The sequence below is a fragment of the Pteronotus mesoamericanus genome, unplaced genomic scaffold, assembly GCF_021234165.1.
Source record: "Pteronotus mesoamericanus isolate MK-2021 breed Mesoamerican mustached bat unplaced genomic scaffold, CSHL_Meso_final scaffold_21, whole genome shotgun sequence".
In the NCBI taxonomy this organism is placed as follows: domain Eukaryota; kingdom Metazoa; phylum Chordata; class Mammalia; order Chiroptera; family Mormoopidae; genus Pteronotus; species Pteronotus mesoamericanus.
Genome location: NW_026555310.1, coordinates 169921 through 187913, shown reverse-complemented (window position 1 = coordinate 187913; position 17993 = coordinate 169921). Strand labels below are relative to the sequence as shown.

At 52.9% G+C, this 17993-nt stretch overlaps 3 protein-coding genes across 4 annotated transcripts; 2 read left to right on the top strand and 1 right to left on the bottom strand.

The window, feature by feature from the left end:
* Positions 1 to 4490: 4490 nt before the first annotated feature.
* Positions 4491 to 8119, top strand: BLOC1S1 (biogenesis of lysosomal organelles complex 1 subunit 1). The gene is made up of 4 exons (XM_054590992.1): positions 4491 to 4685; positions 5401 to 5473; positions 7495 to 7627; positions 7909 to 8119. The coding sequence occupies exons 1-4, from the start codon at positions 4625 to 4627 to the stop codon at positions 8017 to 8019; spliced, it is 378 nt and encodes a 125-aa protein (XP_054446967.1). The 5' UTR covers positions 4491 to 4624; the 3' UTR covers positions 8020 to 8119.
* Positions 8120 to 8658: 539 nt separating this feature from the next.
* On the top strand, positions 8659 to 12503 carry RDH5 (retinol dehydrogenase 5). Its single transcript, XM_054590989.1, has 5 exons — positions 8659 to 8918; positions 9500 to 9846; positions 10007 to 10265; positions 11721 to 11884; positions 12167 to 12503. Exons 2-5 carry the CDS (start codon positions 9519 to 9521, stop codon positions 12388 to 12390), a joined length of 975 nt encoding a protein of 324 aa, XP_054446964.1. The 5' UTR covers positions 8659 to 8918; positions 9500 to 9518; the 3' UTR covers positions 12391 to 12503.
* Positions 12504 to 13293: 790 nt separating this feature from the next.
* Positions 13294 to 16509, bottom strand: CD63 (CD63 molecule). Of its 2 annotated transcripts, none has more exons than XM_054590990.1 (8): positions 16414 to 16509; positions 15763 to 15839; positions 14680 to 14868; positions 14410 to 14484; positions 14220 to 14315; positions 13972 to 14112; positions 13633 to 13716; positions 13294 to 13451 (listed from the first exon to the last, which is right to left on the bottom strand). In XM_054590990.1, the coding sequence occupies exons 2-8, from the start codon at positions 15826 to 15828 to the stop codon at positions 13386 to 13388; spliced, it is 717 nt and encodes a 238-aa protein (XP_054446965.1). In that variant the 5' UTR covers positions 15829 to 15839; positions 16414 to 16509; the 3' UTR covers positions 13294 to 13385. The 2 variants fall into 2 exon arrangements, with proteins under 2 accessions (XP_054446965.1, XP_054446966.1); XM_054590991.1 differs by lacking the exon at positions 16414 to 16509 and adding an exon at positions 16136 to 16215.
* Between the last annotated feature and the right edge of the window lie 1484 nt (positions 16510 to 17993).

Below are 17993 nucleotides of genomic sequence, written 5' to 3'. Positions count from 1 at the left end.
TCTTTCTACTTCAGAGCCACAGGCAATAGAGAAGAGCTGATATGAGAACGCAGAATAGTAAAATCAAGATAGGAACCGGGACTCCTGACTCTGAGCTGACCTACAGCCAGGGTCAGAACGCCTTCAGAGCTCAGGCTGCCTTCCTTTCTGCACCTACAGCTTCTGCCTGCCTCCAGCTGCACTCCACTGGCTCCTGCTAAATCTGAGGCTGAAATCAGATGCCAAGAATCTGCTTCTGACCTCCTCTGCCCAAATATTTGAGAAGTCACCTCACTGCCACAGGAGGAAAAAGGAAAAGAGAGCGAAAGGCTGCCCAAAATTAGCCTGCCTATAAATAGTGGAGCAAGGGTTGGCGGGAACATGCAAGAGCTCTAGAGAAGCTTAGTAAGTCAGTCATGTAGGTTTTCTCTAAATGAGAAGTAAGACCAGATTGTTGGAATGAAAAGCAATATTATAGATATTGCAGGTAAAGGGGGGAATGAAGAAGCTAGAGGGATCCCGACAATGGAGGAAGCTGAACATTAGAATCAACAACCTGCCAGAGAACTTCTTGTATCTCAGTCAAGAGTTTGGAAGTTCATTAATTGAAAACAAATGCTGATACTATATGATTCCACTCATATAACGTTCTCAAAATAATGAAACTGTAGAGATGAAGAACAGATTAGTGATTGCCCAGGGACAGGGGTGGGAGGTGAATATAGAAGGATATCATGGGAAGTTCCTTTGTGGTGATGAAGAATTCTGTATCTTGATCTTGGTGGTGGTTATATTTGAATCTATAAATGGGATTAAAATTGCATAGAAGTACACACACACACATGCAGATGAATGCATGTAAAACACTGGTGAAACATGGGTAAAGCCTGTAGACTAGTTCATAGTATTGTAATTGCATCAGGCTCCTAGTTTTGAGAGTGTGCTACCGCTGTATAAGATGTCACCACTGCGGGAAGCTGGGGAAAAGGGTACACAAAATATGTACTATTTTTGCAACTTCCTCTGAGTCCGTAACTATTTTAAAATAATTTTTAAAATTAATAAATGCCCAAGCACAGCAAATACTTGTTTGAGTGGCATCTGAGGCTTTCTCCAGCCCCTTCCCCGTCTAGTAGTCTTCTTCCCCTCCATCTGGGATCCCTATTTCCCAGCTGCTGTCTCCAGCTTGCAAGCAAATACTTCCAGAACACACACTGCCAGATTAAATTCTCCCTCCACCTCATCTGGCAGCAGAGCCTTAAAGCATTCGTCCCAGGGTCAGCCTTTTCCTTCACACCACACACAACGTGATGACTTTCTCACCCCACCCACCTCTCCAGCACTGGAATCCTTCTGCCTGCCTCTGAATTCTGGCTATAGCCAAAGCTGGGACTATGGGAGTGGCTGGGAGAGAAAGAATATAAGTGTGATTGAGGGGAGTGTCTGGGGAAATGACCACTCTGGCCTTTGAGGATCCAAGGGAAACCCTTGCATCTTGGGAAGAAGGACTAGGAGATCACTTCCCACAAGGAGCCATTTAAACTGTCTCAAGGGCCCCTTTTCTTTGAGCACTGGCTTCAGGCCAGCATTTGGAACTTGGCCACACCACCAACGGCCCCCCTCTTGAAGCCCAGCCAGATTTCCCAGCATGAGAAGCCTTCTCCACTCACGCCATGTCCTCCCTCAGTCCTCACCCAACCCCTAACAATTCAGCAGCTTCCAGCCCTAACGTTTAGCCTAGTCAGTCAGCTTGAAGCTTGCTAATTAAAGCTAACTCTGAAAGAGACCTCAAAAGAACAGAAAAATGAGAAGAGAAAAAGAGCACGGAGTTACAGTCATTCATGCTAAGGGAGACTAAACTGGGTGGGAGACTGTAAGAGAGGTGGGCAGAAAGAGATTTCAGTTATTGACTCATTCTCCAAATATGCGTGCAGCTTTTCTCCATCTACCAAAGGCAGGTGGGGCTGAACTTAAACAGCAGCAGAAACTGAGGTTAGACAATAAGCATGGACCCAGCTGGAGGACTGCTCTGAAGAGGCCAGCGGCAGTCCCCAGATTTCGGTACCCGTGTCCTCTGTCCAGCTCTAGGGCAAAGGAAAAGCCAGTATTCAGGAAAAGAGGGAGAGGCTGATGTCTGCAGAATCCTGGCAATTTCTATACTGATTGTGAAAATGTCAAACGGTTGTGCCAAGCAGGGTGAGGGTAATACAGGATGGGCCTGGCACTCTCACTGCGTCAGCCTAATCTTAACATTTATAGACTCTCCACAGAAACCCCCAACACCAACCTCCCTCATTTGCCCCTGCTCTCTGTTTCACATCCCCCAAGTCATTCTCTGGTACCCCTTCCAACCCCTTCCTTTCTTTCCCAGGCCCCACTGCTCTGGGAGTGAGACACCAGGCATCTTCCAGTCTGCCTCTATTTTGCTTGCTCACTGCAGTTCGAAGCTGGAGCCAGAGTGGGGGGAGGACTGGGCCAGGCTGCCCTGTGATGCTCTCACTCTTCCCGCTTCTATTGATCAGCCCTTCTCTGGAGTGGAGCCTCTTCCCAAACACTTCTCCCCTGCCAGGATTCCCTTCAACTGATGCCCAAGCTGGAAGGGCAGTGACAAGAGACAGGGCCTCTGCTCCTGGAGTCACTCCCATGGTGTCTGCAGTATAATGCAGTGGTTGCACTCAGGCTTTGGAGTCAGAAAGCCTGGATTTGTATCCCAGCTCTGCTTCTTGTAAACCTTGTTACTTCACGCTCTGTACCTGAGAGTCTTCATCTGCAAATTGGAGATGACAATTATAGTACTTTACGGGATCGTTCTAGGGATTAAATTAATTAATACACGTAAAGTGCCAGAGTAGAGGTCCCCTGGACTCATTGAAATTCTTTTCTTTCCTGGCCTTTCCCTTCTGGCAGCACCAGCCAGTTCTCAGCCAGTTCTCGGTTGATTCTCAGCTCCTTCCCTCTAGGGGGGACCACTTTCCTTTCAGAATTTTTATTTTGGCACTTAATGTCCTGCTTTATTCTGCCACTTAGCCATTTCGCCCACTAATCCTTTGATGGTCGCACATCTCCCGGGATTTAAGATGCTACTCTGCAAATAGCTGAGTGAATCAAGCAGTCAGCAATCCTCAACTCTGCCTCAGAAAACCAAGAGGCATGTTTATTCTAATTCAGTCAGCACCCATTTCTCCTCCCACTGCAAACAGAAGTGATAAAGTCAAGTTTCAGCTATGTAACCGACTCACAAAATGAAAGAATGCCAAAGTTAGAGACAGCTTTAGATATGGCTTAGTCCAGTGATTCTCAACCTTTGATGCATTTTAGAATGACCTAAACAACTTTTTAAAAAATACTTATGCCTGGGCTCCACACCTCAGCGACCTACTCATTAATCTAGGGCCAGGGCATTTTTTTTTTTAAACTTTCCCCAGGTGAGTCTAATGTTTAGCCAAGGTGCAGAATCACTATTTTAATCCAACCCCCTTATTTTACTAAGGAGAAAACCCAAATCCAGAGTGGGTAAGCAACTTGCCCAAAATCACCCAGCATGTTAGTGCCTGGTACAGTGAGAGAGACTGTGGCAATGGCAAGAATATGTTGATGATGTTTACAAATTTTTCTTGTTGGAGTTAATCCCAGAAGCATTTTTCTTAGTTCAGAGAGGTGTTATATAATTTACCTTTTACTTTGACAGCAGCACTTATTCTTCTGGTAAGACTGAAATGGGTTTGCATTCCCTGACCACAGAAGGAGAGAGGTGGAATTGCATGCACATTTCCGTACATAGCCAGTCCAATTAGCAAAGCTCCCTAGGAGGCCACTTGAAGTGCCTAAAATACTGCTTCTCTACAAAGATCGCCCAGCGCTGAGGGCCCTCGGCAGTGGTAAGAAGAGAGAGAGCTGGAAAAGAAAAGAAAGCAGTCCGTCCTAAGAGGGTAGGGAGATGATAATCAACTGAGAACTGGCCCAGCTGCCAAGAGGGAAAGGCCAGGAAGGAAAAGAATTTCAATGAGTTCAGATAGCCTCTGCTCCAGCAACAACCGAACGGTCACGGAGAGCCTGGCAACACCAACCTCCCTCCCACCGGCCACGCACTGCCCCACATCAGGGAGCCTGAGATTCAAGAGATGTTTAAAATTGTCTCTGTAGCCCTCGCTGGTGTGGCTCAGTGGATTGAATGTCAGCCTGTGTATCAGAGGTTTCCCTGGTTTGATTCCCAGTAAGAGCACACGCCTGGGTTACCGGCCAGGCCCCCAGTGGCTGGCGTGCTAGAGGCAAACACACATAGATGTTTCTCTCCTCCTTCTTCCTCCCTTCCTCTCTAAAAATAAATAAAACCTTTTTCAAAAAATTATAAAATTATCTCTGCAGTATGAGTGCTAAAGAAAACCTCTTCCAACACTCACTAAAAAGTGAACCCTCAATAAAGATAAGAGCTCACCTGCCCCCAAGCCTCTACCACTCCCTTTCTTCTCAGGCCGGATCTTCACTACCTGCTAACCTTGTCTCAAAAGCGGGGGAGGTTCCGGACCTCACGTGACAGCGTGGTCACGTGACCCTGGTCCGGCAGGAGCCGAGGGCTGTGTTTCAGCTCCGGGACTCGGTGGGGCCCGGGTGTATCCCGCCCCCCAGCCCCCAGCCCGTCGCGACCATGCTGTCTCGCCTCCTGAAGGAACACCAGGCTAAGCAGAATGAACGCAAGGAGCTGCAGGGTGAGCCGATATCGTGTCTGCCGTTTTCTCTCCTGCCGCGGCCTAGCCTCAGCCCGGAGCCTGGACCTCGATTTACAACCCAGATTCAGGGAAGAGCGCGGGCTAGTGGGCACGGGCACCGAGGGGCGGGGGTCTTTTTGGTGTCAACGGGCTCTGGTCCTTTTAGCAACACTCCCGCCCCCCTCGGAACGCCCACCACGCTCAGGCTCCCTGACCTCCTAGTCCCACCCCCTGTTCACGGGACGCTGTGCCGATTGGTCCAGGCAGCCTCTCCTCCTGGAAGTGGGAAGGGACGCTCCTGAAGGGAGGAGGGTGTTGGGGACCCCACAAGGATGGCATTCTTGGAGGCCTGAAACCACGGAAACGGCGTGAGGCGCTTGTTTCCTGAACCTGGGCTTGGAATCCCAGAGTTACCAATCCTTTAGGCGGAGAAAATGGGGAAAGAGTGCCCGGGGGCCTGGAGGCCTGGACGCTGCCACTGACCCGTTAGCGTCCCTAGGAAAGTCTCTTCCCCCCTCAGGGTACCAGTTTCCTCACCTCTAAAATGAAAGGTGTTTATGTTTGGCAAAGCTCTTTTCAGCTCTTGTACTCTGAGATTAGTTGGGATGTTCCCAAAACTAGCAGACTAGTCATGAATGGGTGGGAAAACTTAAGCATCACCCCTTAAAAAACCAAGTCGCCACTCCAATCCCTTTCCCCCCTCCACCCTCCCCAGAAAAGAGGAGAAGAGAGGCTATCACTGCAGCGACCTGCCTGACAGAAGCTTTGGTGGATCACCTCAATGTGGGGTATGAACCTCTTCCCATTAACACCAGCTGCCCCCACCCCAGGTTTAGGTACAGGCAAGGTCAAGTAGGCAGACTGCTCTTGAAGGGATGAGATGTTCCACCCATTCTCTTACCCTTCCCCACACAGTTTAAGTTGATAGAGAGAAGCTTGAGTCAGCTCTGACCCATAACATTGGGCAGGGAGGAGCAGCTGCAGTGGCTTGGAAAGCAGCCAGATTTCCCCCTGCCCGCAATAACTGCCCTGGTGCTCACAACTTGATGCCATCTGCCCACCTCCCCTCACCCATCCAAGTCCAGCTGTCACTTTGGGGGAGGGAGGGCACCCTCCTTCACCACAGCTTAGCACCTCTCCTTCTCCACCTCCCACCCCCTGGAAGGCCTGGGGAGCAGCTGGCAGGAAAGAGATGGCACAGCTGGGGAGGGTGAGGGCAGAACCTGTGTCAGGAGCTACAGCGGAGCCAGGCTGTCTCTGCCCTTCCTGCTGGGTCTCCAGGGACCACCTCATGCTCCAGTCCTAAATGGGAATGCCATTAACAACCAAAAACTTGGGAAGAAACAAAGAATATTGTCTCTTGACCCTGAGTGACCAAAGAGAGTGCAGAAATGATGATTTGATAGGGCAAGTAGAATGGCATACTTATGAACCCAGAGATTGAGTCACCCAAGTGAGCCAAGTAGGGGCTTTTGTCTTCATTACTCATGTCTGGGGAGATTAGAAGAAGACAAAGCTGTGGTTGAGGCCTGATCTCCCTCCCCTCCGTGCCTCTCCCATCACTCAGTATGAATGATGGAAAGCAGGAGATCAGCAGGAAAAACTGGTATTTCAGCAACTCCCAGAGGACTCTTGAAACATCAGGAGCCCCCTGCTCTTGCTGTTTCAGTTCCTACACCATCCTCTACTGTGGCCCAGCTATCCCTGGAGAGAAGAGACAGGGTCTACCCCCTCTCCTCCCTCCCATGTTGGCGCCTCCTGGCTCTGTTGTAAGGTTGGCCCAGGCTTCTCCCTCCCTTCTTCCTTTGATTGAGGCCACCCCACTTTCAGTTTAGAGGGCAGCTAAGCCAAAACCAGATTAGAGAGGGTTTTGTGTTGCTGCCCACGGCTCCTCTCATTCCCCAGACAGGAACACAAAGGCCCCATCTATCTCAGCCCCTGTCAGGTGTCCTTCCCACTCTCTCCACCCCCCAACCCCGTGCCCCCTCCAGCCCCCACAGATTCCAGTGGGTGGGAGCACCGGATGTGGAGTCTCCCAGCTGACCTAGAGCTTTGGGGTAGGGAATGAAAAATTCACCAGCCAATAAGAGAACAATTATTGCAGGAGGGTTCGGGGAAATTGGGGCAGGCAGAGAGTTGAGGATACCAACCTCATGGCAGTCAGTAATGGTAACTGCAGCCAGAACCTTGATTGAGGAGAAAAGAAAAACTATTGCATAGAGCAGAAGGAAGGGAGAAAGTGCTCCTGTGTGTTCATACATTTGTATGGGCAAAAGGAGAAGGGTTGGGAGAGAGACTGAGAGCCAAGAAGTGGTCCCTGGGGGATCCTCTCTTGACCCTTAGTTCCTGGGGAGGAGGTTGTTCTCCCATCCCACCCCAGAATCAGGGAGTGGCCCAAGTTCCAACTTTCTGCAAAGATTTCTGGGCTTCCAATTGCTGCCAGATGTGGGCCTGCTACTGGTTTTTCCCAGCTTCCTCACCCCGCTTTTTGCTTCCCAGCTTCTTATGCAGGGATATCCTCCTACCAGATTAGCCCTAACTTCCCGCAACCAGCTTCAGGAACTCCTTTTGAAGGATAGGAGATAGTATGTTTCTAGTCAGCTCCCAGCTAGCCTCTCCTGGGAGTGGGAGGAAGGAGCTGGGTTCACTTGCATGTACTAGTCTATTTAGCATCCCATAATGGTCAGAGTCGCGAGGTTTTCCCCAGCCTGGCCCCTGGCTGGCCTCCCACTCGTGCGGTAGGATATCAGTCCTGGAGACCACTCCCACTGGTTGGGTGAGTTGACCTCCTCCCTCTTCCAACCTCTAGTGTGGCCCAGGCCTACATGAACCAAAGAAAGCTGGACCATGAAGTGAAGACCCTACAAGTCCAGGCTGCCCAGTTTGCCAAGCAGACGGGCCAATGGATCGGGATGGTGGAGAACTTCAACCAGGCACTCAAGGTGGGCCGCGCTCCCTACATCACCAGCCCCATCCTGGGCCCCCACTGACTGCCTCCAGTAGGCTCACCTCAGGCCTGGGGTTAAGGAAGAAGTGGGCATGGCCTCAGAAATCCCTTTTAAGGCTCTGGTATCAGAGAGGCTAGAGAAAGAGGTAAAGGTAGTTGGTGGGCCCAAGCAAAGCCCTTTGTAGGGAGTGAGTGGAAATTGCCCCCATCTGTCCACTAGAGCCACATTCTACCCACCCTGATTTGTGGACTCCTGTTCCCCCCCCCCCTTCCCAGGAAATCGGGGACGTGGAGAACTGGGCTCGGAGCATTGAGCTGGACATGCGCACCATTGCCACCGCCCTGGAATACGTCTACAAAGGACAGCTGCAATCAGCCCCATCCTAGCCCCTCTTCCCTCCTCCTCTACCCTGCTCCTACCCCCTCCACTCCCCTCCGTGGGGCAGGAGGGAGGCTGACAGGCCACAAATAAAACAAGTTTCCATTTCTCTTTGGTACATTTCAGGAGCTACTAGCTCAGCATGGCGGATGGGAATGGAAGGGCCAAAGACTGTTTCCCTAAGGAACAGGCATCTTTTGGGTAGGGGGTGGAACTAGCTTCCTCTAACTATCCCAACTCTCTCTTCTCCTCGGGCCTGGGACAGGTGCCTGTTGGATAAGCAGAGGTTGGGAGATTTCCACACCTCCCCAGAGAAGGTCCCAGTGGGGACCCTGCCCCCAGCATCCTAACTCAGGACTTCAGTTTCCGGCTGGGAGGCCAGAGGAGAAATAGGACAGGGAGCAGGCCTAGTCCTGGCTCTGGCGCTCTGCCTTTCCACGTGCTCATGACCTCTCCCAGCCTGGTGCTAAGCCATGTCATGAGTCTGAACCAGAGGGGAGATTAACTATTGGGCATGGGGGCACTTCAGGGCTGGGAAGGAGGAGGAAGGACAGGTTCAAGGTCACCAACAGGGAGGAGCAGCTGCCAAACTTGGTATGTCCCTCCTGGGAGTCCATGTCAGAGGTAGTCAGGAACGTCAGCTGGAAAAGATAGCCAAGAAAGGGCTGTGGATATGCCTGCTCTGTGCCAAGCCCTGGCTTCAGCTAGCAGGCTTCCGCTTCCCTGGCTCCTCCCCACAGTGCCCCATCACAAACACTTAATACTTCCGGTTCCTACTCAACCCTTTGTGGACTCTGGCCTTAGCTGTAGTCTCTGTGAGCGCCTGGGAAGACTGGAGGCAAAGTTTCTCAACCAAAGCAAAAGAAGTGTCTGGTGTTGTAGTACCAGCTAACTCTCCTGAGAGGAGGTAAGCAGGGTACTGGGAGCTGGGGTGCTAGGAGTTGCAAGATACTACATGTATGGGTAACTTGAAGCTTTAAGCTTTTAACGTGCTTCCTCACAAACTTTCCCCTTTGATCCTCCACAACTCCGTGGTGGTCATGGTGGGTGTTAGTCCCACTTGGCAGATGAGAAAACAGGTTCAGAGATGCAGTAAGGCACTCGGCTCACACAGTAAGTTTGGGGCCACCAGGACTGAAATGCAGGGCTCTTTGCCCCATGTGTGTTCCCCTAAACAAGGCCCAGCTTACACTGAGAGAATTCAGATGTCCCCGGCTTAGCCAGAAAGCAAACCAAGGACAGCAAACAAGATCCTGCCGCACCCATACAGCAGGGTTGCACACGGGACCCAGCTCATCTGGTTTTCATTAAGTTACCCACAAACAGGGTCTTCCCAGATCCTTGCTTTTCCTAGATAAGGCATAATTTGCCTTTTATCTACAAGCAGATAATTTGTCAAAACGCTCAGACCAGAGACTTCCAGCTAGGGAGGCTGTTAAGGGCGAGGGTTTGAGGGCCAGAGTAAACTATACAAGTTTTCCTGCCCAGCCTCAGCTGCCACCTGCAGATGACCTGGGTTCCAGCTATGTGGCTGCCTCTGCTGCTGGGAGTCTTACTCTGGGCAGCGCTGTGGTTGCTCAGGGACCGGCAGAGCCTGCCCGTCAGCAATGCCTTTGTCTTCATCACCGGCTGTGACTCTGGCTTTGGGCGGCTTCTGGCACTGAGGCTGGACCAGAGAGGCTTCCGAGTCCTGGCCAGCTGCCTGACCCCCTCGGGGGCAGAGGACCTACAGCAGGTAGCCTCCTCTCGCCTCCACACCACCCTGCTGGATGTCACTAATCCCGAGAGTGTCCAGCGGGCAGCCAGATGGGTAAAAACACAGGTTGGGCAATCAGGTGAGTACAGCTGGGGCCACTGGGAACATGGTGTAGAGTATTCACTCACAGGGGCTGTGGGAAGCCTGAGGGACTAAGAGGGGAAGTGCTCAGGTCCTCCCAGGGAGGAGAGAGGCCACTGGAATGCCTCACCTGCCCTCTGCATCTCGCCTCCCCACAGGGCTTTTTGGTCTGGTGAATAATGCTGCTATGGTTGGTATCGCTGGGCTCACACCGTGGCTGACACAGGATGACTTCCATCAGGTGCTGGATGTGAACACACTGGGTCCCATCAGGGTCACCCTTGCCCTGCTACCTTTACTACAGCAGGCCCGGGGCCGGGTGGTCAACATCAGCAGCGTCTTTGGTCGCCTGGCAGCAATCGGTGGGGGTTACTGTGTCTCTAAGTTTGGCGTGGAGGCCTTCTCAGACAGCCTAAGGTAAGGGGGCCGGGCCCCAAGCTCCCAGGCCACTCACAAAAGAATTAGTGTCTACCCTGCAGAGATGACTAAAACATGTAATGGAATATTCAGAGGAGAGAGTTTAGGTCCCAGCATGGTTTAGACTAGAGGCCTGGTTTCAAATCCCAGCCTCTCAGCTTAGTTCTCTTTACCCCAGTTTATTCCTCATCTGTTAAATCAGGATGAAAAGACCTACCTCATGGGTATTGTGAGTGAAATGAGGTACATGTAAAGCCCCAACAGTACCTAGCACATAGAAAATGCCCCCCGCAGCCTGCTATCATTATTAGTGTTTTTTAAAACATTTTATTTATTTATTTATTTATTTTTAGACAGTGGCCAAGAAAGGGAGAGAAACATTAATGTGTGGTTGCCTCTCGCATGCCTGGCCCGCAACCCAGGCATGTGCCCTGACTGGGAATCGAACTAGCAACCCTTTGTTTCACAGGCCAGCACTCAATCCACTGAGCCACACCAGCCTGGGCTATTAGTGTTATTATTAATAACTATTACAATGAGCTGGTACCTTTACATAACATCTTTGTATTAATTCTCCTGGCAACCTTATCAGGTAAGTATTAGCACCCTTAGAATAGCATAACTTACCCAAGTCTACTGGAACTATCTGCTTGCCTTCTGAGCCTGGTCGTTGTGCTCTGCTGCCCCTCATCTTTAGAGAGTAATGTTCTAAGTCCCATGAGATCACTGTGGAGGCTTGACAAGGACGACACAGGAGCAGGTCCTGAATCCTGAGCAAAATTACAAGTCCCACAAGCCAAGCCCACTTTCTGAAGGAAGCCTGCCTTTGTCACCATCATCACTCAGCAAATAATTTCAATATCGACATTTGTCCCTATCCCTCAGTTTTTTAATTTTCCAGTTGGTATCATGGAACACATATTTTATACTTGGATTTCTGCATCCGTGCCGGAGTGGTTGGATGTATCCCCACTTTCCTCCCAGCAAATACCAGCCTGCACCTTCATATCCAACACTCAGGACTTAACCTTGTGTTTGGGGAGCTAAGTAATGGGGTTCTTCTAGGTCTGGGGTTGGCAAACTGGTTCTCGGGCCAGATCTGGCCAGCCACCTATAAGCCAAAAATGGTTTTGACATTTTTAAATAGTTATATAAGTACCTTCATAATATTAATTTTTAGTCCTGCAATACCCAAAATCTTTACTTAGCCCTTTAAGAAGTTTGCTGATGCCTGCTCTAGGTCATATAAGAGAATACAAAGGAAAACAAACTTCAAAAATACCTCCCTCCCCCATCCCCACTTGCCTCTAATCCGAGGACAACCGTATATCTTATCATCAAGACCCCTATCCCTGGTCTGATAACTTTCCCATCATACTCTCCCCTGACATGTCCCTGAGTATCTCCTCCATACAAGGGCGAGAACCCAGAAACAACCCTCTGCCCCCACTCCAGGAGAGACGTGGCTCCTTTTGGAGTACAAGTCTCCATCGTGGAACCTGGCTTCTTCCGAACTCCTATGACAAATGTGGAGACTTTGGGGAATTCCCTGCAAGCCTGCTGGGCACGGCTGCCTCCTGCCACAAAGGCACTCTATGGGGATGACTTCCTTACCAAGTGTGAGTAGCTGGGCCCATACAGAGGGAAATGGGAGTGCCAGAAAGGTCGGTCCTGCACCAGCCTGCTGGGCGGAAGTGGGCAAGAGTCAGGGAGTGGGTGAGGGAGAATGGGATGCCATAGAACACCCAAGCCATGTGGAGCCTGTCCGTTCCCCAAACTAGGGATGGCACTAACGATCCCTCTCACCTCGGCTGGGCAACACGCTCCAGGCCCCAGAGGAGGGCCCGAGATGGGCTGGAGTGGGACGGGGACACTGATTACAGCCACCCACTGGGTTGCAGACCTGGAAGTGCAGCAGCGTGTCCTGAACCTGCTCTCTGACCCAGACCTGACCAAGGTGATCAAGTGCCTGGAACATGCCCTGACTGCTCGTCACCCCAGAAGCCGCTACAGCCCAGGCTGGGACGCCAAACTGTTCTGGCTGCCAGCCTCCTACCTGCCAGCTGGCCTCGTGGATGCTGTGCTCACCTGGTTCCTTCCCAAGCCTGCCCAGGCAGTCTACTGAAGGCAGCCTTCCACCAAGTACTTTACTCCTGCCCCAACCCTGGCACTGCCTGGTGCCTGACACAAAATAGGCACTCAATGTGTATTTTAAAAATAAAAGTAGGTGGGCAGAAACGAAGGTGTTCCACATAAGTGCTAACAACCCTAGGCTGACTTACTGCCCAGGATCGCCTGTTCGGTGCCTGCAAAACAACTAGCACCCACTGGAGGACGCAAGGGGGCTGTTGCATCTCTAGATGATCTTTAAACTGCACCTAAATGGCCACCAGAGGGCACTATTGGACGTCTCCTTTATTTTCTACGTGGAGTAATATTGTAGTTCATGAAGTGTTTGGAGTGGGCAGTAGCCCTTAAATTTTTCTTGAGGGGCAAGGGAAGGTGGTAAAAAGGAGTCTGGGCTAGGCTGGGTAGTTTCCATGGGAAAACAAGGCAGTACCCACTTAAATTCTCTATTATCATCTAAGTCAAGAAGAATGACACTGGTCACACAGGGGTCAGAGCATCTTCATCACCACCCTGAAAGGAGCCAATCCCCTGGGGGAAAGAGGAAATTGCCAGGCCCTGAGTTGGACAGAAGGCCAGGGAGAAGACGTCCATGGCAGATGTGGACTGGCCTCTCCCAGGGAGGACCTTTGTGAGGAATCCTCTTGATTTCTGCAGGAGATGGCTTCATGAAAGTTGCAGCACTGAGCCTGGCAGCACAGGACTAAGAGGGAGGGCAGTAGGCCGCAGCGTCCTCCCAACCACGCTTCCAAGGCCAGCCCAACCAGCACCTTTCCCAAACACCCCCCAAAATAGGCCTTTCTTTCCTGGAGGTGCAAAGAGAGCAAGGTCCCAGAGTGCAGGAACATGGATGAGGAGGGAAAAGGGATAAAGTATCACTCATTAAGACAAACAGACGGTCTTTTTGGTCTGAAAAAAATAATCCGTTTAATTGAAAAATGCGGAGTATACTACCCCACTCTCCTAAAAGAGGGGCTGAAGAGACCAGACCCTCTACATCACTTCATAGCCACTTTGGATACTCTTCACAAGGCAGCAGGCAAAGACAATTCCCAGGACCTCGAAGGAGAGAAAGGGGGGTTGAGAGGAGTCAGAAAGACAAGGTACCCCCAACCACCCAAGAGACCCCAAACACACCCCAGGCTCCCCTGCCCAGACCAGTACCTCCTGCTCAGCACTCTCCTTCCCATAGCCCCTACTCCCCAAATGCCCTGGAATGAGTCCCAAGTACGCTCCTCACCTCCACAAAGGCAATGCCCAGGGCTGCTGCAGCCACCACCAGCACATTTCTCCTCAGCCAGACCCCAATCTTCTCCACACAGCCCTGAAGCCGGGGGCAGGTGCACAGGGCAAGAGCATCATGAGAAACTTCCCGCCCTCTCCCCTGGTCCATCCGTCTCTCCGCCACCCTCTGCACCTTTCACTTCACCCCCTACCATTCTCAGATGCCCTCCCCATTCCTGATCTCCAACTTCAGAGCGCCAACCCTCTCCTCTTCCATCCCTTGTTCTGCTCACCTCTTGAAACACTTCCCAAGTTTCCCGAATCCCCTGCTATCTCATCTCAGCCTCCTCCTTACCTCGGTATAGATTTCCTTCACTTTGAAATTAACCCCACAGTTATGAGTGACATTGATGCAGCAGGAGTCAGGGACACGGCCCCTGGGCTCAAGAAGGATGTTCTCCCAGTCTGTGTAGTTCGCTGCCCCACAACACTTGAACTGGGGGAGAAGAAAGATACGAGGGAGGTGGTTAAGTGAACTTTCAATGACGGAGATGAGAATCTTCTTCCCCCGCCCTTACCCCTGCTCCCAGCAACCCTACTCACGTTTTCCTGCATCTTGTCCAGAATGAAAGCTGTGTGGTTCTGTTTGGAATAATTCTTCATCTGCTGCCGGAAGTCGTCATTAAACTCCGACACCACCTGCAAGTAGGGAACTTGAGGTCTGAACTCAGGAAACCTTAGACCCAGAATAGCAGGCCTCTGAGGCAGGGCCCTCCCTTCATTCCCTGCTTACCTTGTCTCTAAATACATAGCCAGCAATGGCTGCGGCCACCTCCACCAGCATGATAAGAGAGAGGAAGATGACAAACTGCAGGCACAAAGGACAAGAGTCAGGTTTGGAGTCTGGGTGTGAGGGGCCTGCTGTGGCCCAGACAGTCTCTGGAACACTCACAAACGTTTTCCTCACCTACCCTCCTCACTTCGCCCACCCCCCTGAGCCCACTCCACAAAAGTGACCTTCCAGAAGTCCCACACACCCACAGTGGCGCCACAGCCCACTCACCGTGATCATAAGACAGTGGTTCTCCTTGCAGGCCCCACAGCAACCCACAATGGCCACCAGGAAGAGGAAGGCTCCCACTGCAATGATGACCACAAGCAAAATGGAGCCAGGAGTGGCCCCCTGGCTGATAGTCTGACTCAGGACATACTGGGCTGCTATACCCACAGCGATCAGTCCAACTGCACAGGCCTGCAAAGAGGGCAGGTCAGGATTAGACCAGACACACAACCCATCGTGGCAGAAGGCAGGGGGTGTATCTAGGAAACAGAATTAACCCCATCCAGAAAAGACGGATACTCACCCCTCCAGGAAATTTGACTGTGGGGGAGGAGGATGACCCATCCTTGTCCACAGTTTGATCAAACGCCAAAAGATAAGTTCCCAGAAAGCCCTGATCCCAGGGCTCATATTCCTAACGAAGAGCAGTGCTTCCTAGGGGCCTCATGGGCCCCCAGAATTGCCCTCTCACTATCCTCCATGCCTAACTCATCCCCATCAGCTGTGAACAGGGCTCCCTGGGCCTAGCTGGAGAAGGCGCCCGGCCTTAGGCGAGGGAGGAGAAGGAGGCAAGAGTGGTGTGCCCCTCCCTGGACAAAGTGGCCTCTCAATGCAGGAGCCCGGGGCAGGAGCACAGTGAGGTGAGCAGAGCCTTTCCTCACCCGAAAGCAGCTGGAAGGAGTGAAAAGGGAAGATTTAATAGGAGTGAAGAGATGGAGAGGAGTGAAAGGACAGAAGAGGGTGGGGGAAGCAGAGCAGCCCTGGGGGATAGCGATAGCCATCAGCCGTTGGCTGGTTGCCCCACTGTCCCTATCACAAGTGGTTGGGTCATCAGACAGGAAGGGCCAGGAAGCGTCAGGGTGAGGGAGCTGTGCATCCGGGCTGACCAACCTCATCCATACCAGCCTCAGAGGTCCTTGAAGGCTGGAGGAGGAGGTGGCCGTGCTGTCTTTGGCCGTTCCCCGGGCTTTCCTTCCACATCTGGTCTCCAGCTGCCTTCATTCTTCGTTCCTTAGCCCTCACACTACAAGCCAGGTCTCCCCGCACCCTGCCAGCGCTCCCACTTCATGCCGCCACCCCACTCACGCAAAAGGCCAGCAGAAAAAGGTAGAGCAAGATCTTGACACATTTCATTCCGCCTTCCACCGCCATGGCTGCCGCGCCTGGGGCAGAGGAGAGGGCAGGGGTATTAGAACCGGCCGAGGGGGCCCTTGGTTTCCGGGCTCCCTGCCGGCCCTCGAAGCCTTCCCTGCTCGGCCCCCATTCCCGGCCCCGCCCACCCGGAAACCCGCGGCCAGATCCAAGTCTCCCAGCCCCCTCTTCTGGCTGCCCGAAAAGGGTGGGGGCGACCGCCGCGCAGCCCTGACCCTCCGCCCGCCGCCCGGGACAGATCCGAGGGCGCGGGCAGGGGCGAGAGCCGGCCGCCCACTCTCCGCCGCCAGCCCCAGGCTCTAAACACCTCCTCTCCGCCAGACCCGTTCCGAAAACGGTCCTCAGCCCTAGCCCGACCGCCAGTCACTTTCCCTGCGCTCTTAACACTACCCCCGGAAAAAGGTGCGGCCGACACCCCCACTGCACCCCGCCCCGTCGGGGCCTCTGAAACTTTTCAAAGTGGCAAAGTTGCCAGGGCCTCGGAGCGGCAGAAACTTGGCAGGTCTTCCGAGACCGGGACAAACCTGGAGGAGGGGGCTACCAGCGACCCCTCCGACAAGCATTGGTCCTGACCTGCCGCCTCACCTGAGCTTCTAGAGGTTGTACGCTCCTCTCCTGCCGCCGCTCAGGGTCTCTCTTAGCTGCGCCCCCCGGCTCCGGCCCCGCCCGCTGCGCGGCCCCGCCCCGGCCTTCAGCCCCAACCCCCTCGTCCGCCGAGTGGCCGCCGGCCTCCCTCATGTGACGCGGGAGCAGCTGCGGCTTGAGTCACCCGTCCGCCCGCCGAGGGGAGGGCCGAGCCCCACGCTGGGTCAGGGCCACGTGGGCCACGTGGGCCCCGACTCGGAAGATAGCGCCCACCCCCGGCCGAGGGAGGGCACCAGGGACCGGACCTCAGGGTGCCTACGGCTCTTGTGGCGCTCCAGCCCCGTGCCAAATGGGGTAGGAGCGCGGGACGCCAGCTTCTCCGAAGTTCAGGGAAGCAGAGGAGGCAGCAGAGGAGGCGTGTGTGAGCCAAAGCAGGGACGAGCGCCCTGACCGTGTGGCAGAGCTGAAGCAAAGTGACCGGATGGTCTGTCAGAGGCCTCCTGGTGCTCCACCCAGGGCCCACTCCCTTCTGAGGGCTCCATCTCTGTTCAAGTCCCACTCCATCCCCAACTGCAGTGGGCGCTTTTGCTCCCTGAGATCGAGTGGGGCCAGAATAAACACTTCCAGAAAGTCCCCAGTCTTACATCCCGGGAGACCCCCAACATTCTAGAGTGGGTGTTCCTGTCCCACTCTGTTAGTCCCTTCTCCATTTTCTAGGGCTCCTGAGTAGTGTGGTCTGAGAAGGGAAGAGCCCCTTCTCCTAGCCCTTTCACCCGATCCATCGTGATCCTTCCCAGTGGGGACCCTCCTTCTGGGAAAGGATTGACAAGGTCTTGTGTTCCCACCACTCCTGGATCAGCCTGTCAGTGATAGAGGCATGGAGATGGACCTTAAGGAAGGCAAGGCATATATCCCCATCTCATCTAAGCAGATGGCTCTTCTCATCCCACAGGGCAAAGCCAGGTGAGGGCTGGAAGGAGACGTGGCAGACTCAAGCTGCCTTCATCCCACCTGTGCCACGGTGGTCCTGGGGAGGAGTTGTGTGAACAGGCCGAGGACAGAACCAACCAGCACATTTCCACACCCCTAGCCTGGGCCTCACTCCTTAAGTTCCTAGGTTCGTGTCTCAGAAACCACTTCCTGTGTCTCAGTGTGTGTACGCAGAGAAGGGAAGAAATTAAGAGCAAAAGGAAGGAAATCAGGGCTGGGCTGGGAACCAGTTTCCAGGATTGCAACCTTCTAACAAGTCACACCAAGCCCATTCTGGACCTTTCTCCCCAGTTATCACAGCAGTCAGGCTGTGAAGGAAGACCGAATCAAAGGTGCTCAGAAGGCTCTGGCTGGTGTGGCTCAGTGGATTGAGTGCCAGCCTGTGAACCTTCAAGGATCACGGGATCAATTCCCAGTCAGGGCACATGCCTGGGTTGCAGGCCAGGTTTCCAGTAGGGGGCGCAGGAAAGGCAACCACACATTGATGTTTCTCTCCCTCTCTTTCTCCCTCCTTTCCCCTCTCTAAAAATAAATAAATAAAATCTTTTTTTTTAAAGATGCTGAAGAGTAATCAAGGGTTTCTTTATTGT